Below are 9,440 nucleotides of genomic sequence, written 5' to 3' on the forward strand. Positions count from 1 at the left end.
ATTATCTATATATCTAGAGATCTTTATCGGGTTTAAGTAGTAAAGTAATCAGAATGCAAAATGTTGCATCCTTTGTAATTTTCTGAATGAAATCTTTTATCTTATTACAAAAACTTTCATTAAACCGTAAATACGCATTCAATTTCCAATAATCTTTCTTCCTTGAAATCTCAACTATTGGTTTAAATGAGATGGCAATACTACAATGGTCCGTAAGTGGAGCTGCTGAAATAGAGCATTCTTCACATAAGTACTCAAGTGATCTGACAAGCCAAAAGTCAAATTCTAGATTTACTTGAACAGCTGGAATTCATCCATGTATACTGTTTGCAAGAGGGATTTTAATGTCTCCATACATCTAACAGACTTGATTTAAATAAACAGAAATCAGTGCATTGGGTTGTTGAGTAGTACATTTAGATGGGTATCGATCAATAACCTCCTCTGGTACAATATTAAAATCTACACCCAAAATAATATCAGTTGGATATAAATTTCTTAACTCTACAATCATATCTAGAAGCTCTGAGAACAAGCACTGATTATGTGACATACTGTTATACCCGTATATATATTAATCAAAATAAAAAAGACCTCTTCAATATTTAACACGAGCACCACCCAATGCCCATTCAAATCAACACGAGCTGTAATTATTTTTCCAGGAGATTTGTTAAACAAAATCTCCACTCCGGCTGAACGAGTAGTTCCATGAATAAGTAAAAAAAATATATATATATATATATATTCTCCCCATTGATTACTTCAAAATGTAACATCATTCACACTGGAATGAGTCTCTTGATAAAATAAAATGGAGGCCGATTTTTTTCAAAATAAAAATACAGCTTTTCTTTTAGCTAAGTTTTGTAATTCCCTTACATTAAGTGAAGTGATCGAAAACGGTATTTTAACAGAACATTAGAGATGCACCAACTGCAATTTTCTTGGCCGATTCCAATTTCCAATTTCTTGGAAGTGTGACCTGCCGATACCGATTTTTGTCGATTCCAATTTTGTTTCTAAGAACTACAATTGACAGCATATACAAACAAAAATCCATGCAAATTTCAATGCAAAAATTTACATAAAAGAAATTAAACATTACAACTAAGTTACAGATTTTCTCTCACTTAAACAACTCTCAAAAAAGTGCTCTGTGACTGGAAAGAGGAAGAAATAGTTAACTTAAAATTAGTTGCTGTATGAAACAAAACAGATGTCATTTCCCACTATGTTTATCAGTGTTTCCCACAGGTTTGAAGGCAATGTGTGGTGGTCAGCCCGGGGGGAGGGGGGGATAGGGGATACGATTGGATCCCCTAAAGGGATTTCCTAATTCCTAAAGGTTAATAAAAAAAAAAAAACTGTTAATAATTGGTTACACAGAACTTTATTACATTAATTCTCTCCTCCTCTCCTCCTCTTTCTTCAATGCCTAACAAATCTATTTCTTTCTCTCCCTGACCTTGTCTTTCTGCTTGAGCAGCACTAGTTGAAGCCTGAAAATATTGTAAACAATAACATAACTAATTACACTGGTCGGACTAAGCTCTGTTTCAGACTGATACCTCCGGTTCAGGATGGTCCTCATCCTCAACACGTGCCTTTTTCAGTCGCGGAAAATACTTTTCAATACTCATCTGGATTGAAGCAGCAAACATTCGGTGTAAGAGTAAAGAAACGACATCATTTATAATACGTTTATTTGATTCACAGCTGCTACATATAGTGTTTTGACCTCGACAACCCAACTAGGCTAGCCTACATTTTACCGCAAACTTGCGACTAGTTAACTTTCTAAAGAAGGCGCAATCGCGTTTGCTAAGGGTCGAGACTTACAGTAACATCAACACACTGAAACTATTGTATTCAGAATATAAAATATTTTATAGCACTTTTTAATCTGTGATTGTGTGTTAAGTGTTCACGAGATACCAACCTTTCGCCAGCCGTCTTCTCTCCACAGATGTGGTGTGCACGGAGGTGAGGGGCTGTCTGTGTGTGTGTGTGTGTGTGTGTGTGTGTGTGAGAGGGAGAGACGCGTGAGTGACAGAGAGATGAAGAGAGAGCAGGGAAAGGAAATGCAGTTGAACGAATTCGCTGCGTGCTTTAAATAGCGTACAAAAGAATAACGAAACGCAATATGTGACGGTCGGTATTGATTTTTTTTTTTTTGGTCGGTGTTGAATCTGTGGCGGTCGGAATTTAATCTGTGGCGCACCGCCACAGATTCGTCTATGTGCGGGAAACACTGTTTATAAATGGTCATTTTTTTCCCCATAAACCTTATTAAATGTGTCATCTTTCACATCAAATTCTTACTTTGCTTCAATTTAGCATAATAAGAAACTGTAGAGTTACCATTCAAATGAAACTAGTATTAACAAACTCTATCTTTCCACTGCTGAGGAAACAGAAGCTGCATCTGAAGTGGCATTAGATGCATTCACACAGACTGTTTGATAAAGCTGAGGTGCCATAAATGCATTTACACTGCTAAATTTCAAATGCATAAATAATTTAAGATTAAATGTTTTAAATATTTTAAACATACAAATAAATGTTGAAAAAAATGCAATGATACTTTTAAATATGACTGAACCACGAGTAGGTGGCTGCAAGTGTTTGTTTTAATAAGTCATTTATTCATTCATTCATTCAGAAACGAGGCAAGTGACTGTCCTTATGAATGGGCCACTGAACCATTGACTCACTCGATTCCTTCAAAAACGTGGATTCATTCAGTAACGAAACACCACTGTGTTGCTAGGAGACATACAACAGTTCTTCTGTGGCTTTGATCGGAACGATTTATCAGCGAAATTGAGTAAAAGCAGGTCAATATTTTGTCTAAAATCTAAGTCACTTAATTTTAGCTTGTTTATTGAAGCACTATAGCATAAAATCAGTGTCACATTGCAATCGTGTTGATATTCGGGGAAACATCATGGCCGTATAATGTTGCTAATGTCGCTAATATTAAATCAAATTTTGTAAATATGTCTTATTTTTCTACCGCAGTATGCATCGATAAATTTCTGTGAAATACTTTGTGTGTGCTGTCTCTCTCACTCCCTCAGGCTGTGCAAGCCTCATCTGGCACGACACAAATACATTATCAGTTGCCATTTACACTGAATGCAATTCAAATGAGAATCATTCTCACGCGAAACAGCTGAGTGTGCGCGTGCCTGCGCTGGAAATGAAAGGATCGGCTCGGAATCGGCAAGACGTGAGACTGACCGGCTGGTCACCGATCCGGGCCGGTCATGCGAAAAATTGTCCGATTCCGATCACTGGCCGGTCAATCGGTGCATCTCTAGAGAACATACAAGAGCAACACAAAAAAAACTACAAGATAATTACGGAAAAAATTAACAAAAAGAAAATTAAACAAAGAAGTTACTAGTTTTCTAGTTTGAATGCTTCTAGAAGCACTAACATAATGGAATATCTTTAGATCTAGGGAACGAATTATGATGCATTTGGACTCCATTTAATTGGAAGAATTCTGAAAATAATGTGCAATCTTCCATGATCTATGCATGCGTCATGAAGTTACGAACAAAAGTGCAAAGCGAAACGTCCAGTTGTTTCTTCTGCTGTGCCTCAAGTGTGTCCGTTGGGTTTTATGTGCTATAGCTATGAGCAATATCTTTGGATCTCATCGACAGATTATGACGATTTTTAGTAGTTATCTATAGTACGTGGAAGAATTGACAATAAAGCAGCCTTGACAAGTAGCTCGGGCTTATCATTGATAATAAGTTGAGTTTTGATACTCATGTTGCAAGTATGCAAAAAAGGCGGTTACACTGTCTTCGGAGGCTCTCGACTTTTAATATTGGTGGGACTCTTATGACCATGTATTATTAATCTTATATTGTCTCTGTACTATATGCTGTTGGTTTGGTAATGTAAATGTTAAACATTGGTATTTATTGAATGGCATTGTCAAACAAGGTAGTAAGATTATCAGCATTAAGCAGACTGGGTTATCAAATAGTTTTGAACGGTTTGTTTTACAGAAAGCTAAAACTGATTGTACTCATCCACTGTTCCAGGAGTTTAAACTGCTTCCGTCTGGTGTACCATATAGTATGCCTAAACTAAAGCTATTCTTTTATTCCCACTGCTGTAAGACGTCAGAATGTTGTGTTATTTTTGTTTGTGTGTCTTGTATGATGTTTACAAATTTTATTCAGCACCAATAATCGCCCTTTGGGCTTATAATAAACTTGAACCTTGAAGTTAGGAATAAAAATGCAACGTGAAGCATAGAGTTGTTTTTCTTTGTAGCGCCTGTCTGGTTTAATGTGTTACAGCTCTATGAGGAATATCTTTAATCGACAGATTATGGTATATTTCGGCTCTTTTTCATCGGGAGAATTTTCTGAAAATAATGCAATTTGTCAGATGATCTATGCACGTGTCACGAAGTTACGAGCTAAAACGCCACAGGATTGTTTTGCTAAGTTACATGTACTAATTCTTTGTGTGTTATAGCTCTATGAGGGATATCTTTAGAGCTTAGTGATGGATTTGGGCTCTTTTTAATTGGGAGAATTTTCCACAAATAATGACATGCCCTTTTTTATGATATATGCATGTTTTTTGAAGTTACGAGTGAAATCGCCACATGACAGCTACCTCAGATTGTTCTGCTCAGCTACATGATGCCTGGGCAGTTTTATGTGCTATAAATTCATGAGGAATATCTTTAGATATAAATGACGAATTATACTGAGTTTGGGCTCTTTTTAATCAGGAGAATCTGCTCTAAATAATGATGCCTTAGTGGTATTTTTCCATGATCTGAGCATGTTGTATGAAGTTATATATTATTTTAATATGGGTCTGGGGGTGACTTGAAGAAAAACTCGCTCAGGTTTAGTCTTAGTCCCAAACAATTATGCTTGTTTTATTCTACTCGACGAGTCCTTTCAAATCACATGACACATGACTATCTGATCTGTTTGATGTTTTTGACACATGGCACACAAAATGTTTTATAAACGATGAATTTTTGTCATTTATTAGCAAATAACTCAGCACTACTTTCGAGTAGTCTTTAATCAAAGTGGCTACATGCATTGTAAAGCTCAGACTAAGCTTTCAAATTGTATCAATTTTTGTTGATCAAGGCAGTGGTTTGAAAAATTAGTAATAGTAATTAGATTAGTAATATTTTCATGGAGGGGGTGTCCGGCATAGAGGGATTGCTCAGCACTTATTAAGAGCTGATCAAAATAATGAATTAAAAAAAACAGATTATAAGCTTTAAAATTATACCTAATTGATGTTATTCCATTCAGGGAGTGCTTAGTAATTAAGAATTTTTTTTTTTTTTTTTTTTTGTGCGGACACCTCTGGTTTAAAGGGTTAATAAAGCCTGAGCACAAAACATTTCTCCCTCATTTCTTACAGCTGTAATGCAAAAATGATAAAGATTACTATAACAATTATGCTCTTGGTAGTATTCGTTGTACTGTCTTTAATTTATGCGATTTTCATTCACTGCATTACAGTAACAGTGAGAATAAAAACAACACATCTGGACAAAATTCTATAATCAGAAATTGAGGAAAAGACTGCTGACATACCAAAAATGTTTATGCTAAATATAATTTAGTAGATATTTTCCTTAGTATTTTGAGATGAAAATTAAACCTGATCGCAGAAGCGTTTACACAGTAAGATGGACTGTTTTAAACTATAACGCGTCACACATTAGACCGTGATCATATGCTTGGCCTAAATCTCCTCAAACTATCCATTACAGTGTTTGTGATGTCTTATGACCTGTTTCTTCACTTTAACAGCTGATTCAGTCACAACCCAAATAAGCATGGACACACGGGTCACGTGCATGAAGCAGATGCAGACGAAGGCTCTTACGATAGATACTGCGCAGTGAAGGTGACGGTCTGGTTGGTCGGGGTCTCGTGAGGCCAGTCCCAGCGCAGCACATATTGGGTGTTGAGCGAGTCCGCGCTGACGTTCTCAGGACTCCTCAGATCTCCAAATCCTGCCAGACACACAGAGACACAAAGTTTCTGTAGGGTTGATCATTATAACTGTATTCTGCTCCACAGCTCTCCAAACTCGTCTTCATAAGCAGCAGTGTGCAGGGCTGACAGCTTCACTGATCTAATCACACAGCCCTAAACCTGATTACATTTTCACTTATGACCTCATGGATGTCATTTAGTGTGAAATACTGCATGCATTCAAGAACAGACAGAGAAGTTTCAAACAAGAGCAACAGAGTGCATTCGTAAATGCAACAAAAGCACATTTACAGTTACAGATTCTTATAATCCATTCGTGGCCTTATTTTTAATTTGTCACACAGATTGCTTAATGCATAACTGCAGTGTTTTAATCTCTGTATGTGTCTTTATGACCAGTCTACATGAAGTGATTAAAGCTTTATTTTAGGTTTGACTGTGTTTAACCACAGTAGCTGTCTGTGTGTCGTGCCGCAACAATTTCTGGTTTTAGCTCAGTATCTCAGCTCAGGAAGGCCGTACAGCTCCCTGAAACAAACACCCATCTCTAGAGCACATCTGAAGACATGTTCATATAGAAATATCGTGTTCCTTAGACGAGGCTGTAAAGATCCAGACGGCTCAGGGTTTAGAGTTTGTAATGAGAAGGGTTCGAGTCTCAGAAGTGATGTTGCGTTAGGGAGGATCAAGAGAAGTCTAGAGCACAGCTGAGAAACTCTTTCAGTTCCTCTGATGGTCTAATCTTGGTTATTCACAGCAATATTACAGATAAATATTACTGTAGGAATGCGTGTCAGTATTATGCAATGTTCATTAACATTAAGTGATACTATTTCAAAGTGATTCATGTCATTATGTCAGCCGTCCAATCAGTGAAGGAGGGGCGGGACAAATACTACACCGACCAATCATCCTACTTGTACAATAACCGAACAATGAAAATTAATTTGGCTGGTTACTTAATTTTTATATTGAATAATATTATTTAAAATGAGATGCTACTAATACGTCACTGTCATGGATCATAGCAACCAAAGCGTTCAAGCGCCACCAACTGGCTGTTTTCAGAAGAGCAGCTGGCACTTTTTCAGCTGGCTAAAAACTCTTTTGTGGACATACGTTATTAAATATTTATTGTTAGGCGTATTGCCTATTAGTCTTTATTGCATTTATTCAAAATACTGGCGCCAAACCTGAGAAGGGAGTCCAGAATATTCCACTGCGTTCCTGAACATGTTATAATACATGAGTGTTCACACGCACCCCATTTACAACTAATTGGAAAGTCTTCAGAATTTTTGAGGGGATAGCAAATTTACTCTGTTATACAAGCTGTACACTCACTACTTTACACTGTAGCAAAGTGTCATTTCTTGAGTGTTGTCACATGAAAAGATAAAATATTTACAAAAATGTGAGGGGTGTACTCACTTCTGTGAGATACTGTGTGTGTGTGTGTGTGTGTGTGTGTGTGTGCATACTTTTACGTGTTTTAATTTAATATTCACAAATTAATTTATTTTGAAATTGAATTAAATTTGAAGTTACTTTTGCTATTTGTCACACTTAAAACAATGATTTGGTATTCCTCTTATCATTGTCCTCTTTTACATTTAGTCATTTAGCAGACACTTTTATCCAAAGCGACTTACAAATGAGGACAACAGAAGCAATCAAAACCAACAAATGAGCAATAATATGCAAGCGCTATGAATATCTTTTATACCAAGAAATACATTTCCCGACAGTTGAGAGAGTTGAGGTCCCCTGCAGCAAACACTTATAATAGGAATCAGAAAGATTCCTGAAAGAAAATAGCATTTTAAAGTGTGAAAACAAACCTGAAAAGAGACCAATAAATAGACATTCTTCGGTGCATTAAGTGACTTCTTCATGGGATTGATCAGTGATGCACACAGTATATGCTGTCTGTTTTGTTACAGCAGAATATAAAGTAAAAGAGAAACAATCCAGAGACACAGCGACTGAGAAGAGCGCGTGCCACATTCATTACCACGTCACATTAAAACAAAGAGCGTTACGTCATCCTCCTGACGTCAAACTGAAAGATGAGGATTATTTACAGCGAATCTCGAAATGATTAGTTTCGGTGTTTTTGAGTGGAAATTCCTCAAACTGGAAGCACCTCCCATGATCTAAAGAGCAGCAGACACGTTAGGAGGAAGCTGGATATAGAGCATAGGCTGCTTGTTTTCTAGTCGAGAAGTTAAAGCTGCTGAAAGAGTAAAAGCTTTTTGTGGCGCAGCGAATACATGACAACGACGATTAAACACCAGACGACGATTAAACAAGCGTTCGAGTCATGAGTATTAATAATAACAGTACGCAGAATGTAGAGTGACTAAGCTCGGTTATCATGAACAAACAGAGATATTTACTGTCAGTGTCAGAAGAGCTCGGTTATCATGAACATACAGAGATATTTACTGTCAGTGTCAGAGGAGCTCAGTGATCATGAACAAACAGATATTTACGGTCAGTGTCAGAAGAGCTCGGACTCACCCGCGGACGCTTTCAGCTGCAGAAGCAGAGAACAGACGCAGAAGCAGAGAAGCGCCGTCATGTCTCAGCTTTGCGCTGCTGCTCCGTTTCTTTCGCTTCTGCTCGTGTCCACAACACAGGAAGTGGAGCCTCAGTCATGCGGAAGTGATGTTCGATGGCTCAGCTGTTACGAAACTACATCAATGTCATTCTGACCTTTTTGAATACATTCATGAATTTGTAAATCAACTTCAGGTTGACTGAAAAACCAAGGACGTTTTGCGGAAATTGTAAAAGACCACTAAAGCCTGCCTTTAATATACGGATCCATTCAGAATGACTAAATCTCTGACCACCGCATAATCAACCTTCATTACAAAAACACTCTTGCTTTTAAGCCAAATACACGCTGAAAATAATTTCACAGACATCTGGACGTAAATGACGATTCTCTCCGTAAAAACCGGCCGTGTTTTCTCTGCATTAGCGCCGTTTTGAGCTTACTGTTAGAATTCGTTCACTGGATCCTTGGACTTTCCAGGAGTTTATAGTTTAAAATGATGTGATTACTAAAGCCGGCTTCTTTTCATTTTAAGATATGATTTTCGTTATAAAGTATTGATTCAAATTAGTAATCAATAATTACTTATTATTCTACTACTCGCGCACCACACAATGAAGTAGACCGACTCTGCTTGCATTCACGTGATTGGTCGAGATGAGAGGTGATCCCGCCTGGGTAGTGTGATTTACATCGTTTCTATATCATTTCTAATCATATATGGAATCATAGCCTAATCACCCAGACCCTGATGATTTTACTCTGAGTACCGGCAACATGTCAGAAGTACCGGCCCACTTCAAGCACTGAATATAACCCAAAATATCATTAGATTTTCATAGAAGTCCTGAAAGTAGACAAAT

General features: G+C 37.3%; 1 protein-coding gene across 1 annotated transcript in view; it reads right to left on the reverse strand.

The window, feature by feature from the left end:
* Positions 1 to 9,231, reverse strand: part of LOC306876920 (interferon alpha/beta receptor 1a-like) — a 28,973-nt gene extending 19,742 nt beyond the window's left edge. Inside the window, exons 1-2 of the mRNA XM_079428372.1 lie at positions 8,538 to 9,231; positions 5,902 to 6,031 (exon numbers count right to left, since the gene is read on the reverse strand). Of these exons, the coding sequence (XP_079284498.1) occupies positions 5,902 to 6,031; positions 8,538 to 8,598 (191 nt within the window). The 5' untranslated portion in view covers positions 8,599 to 9,231. The remainder of the gene's footprint in view (positions 1 to 5,901; positions 6,032 to 8,537) is intronic.
* Positions 9,232 to 9,440: the final 209 nt, after the last annotated feature.

This window comes from Barbus barbus (assembly GCF_936440315.1).
Source record: "Barbus barbus genome assembly, chromosome: 11".
Lineage (NCBI taxonomy): Eukaryota > Metazoa > Chordata > Actinopteri > Cypriniformes > Cyprinidae > Barbus > Barbus barbus.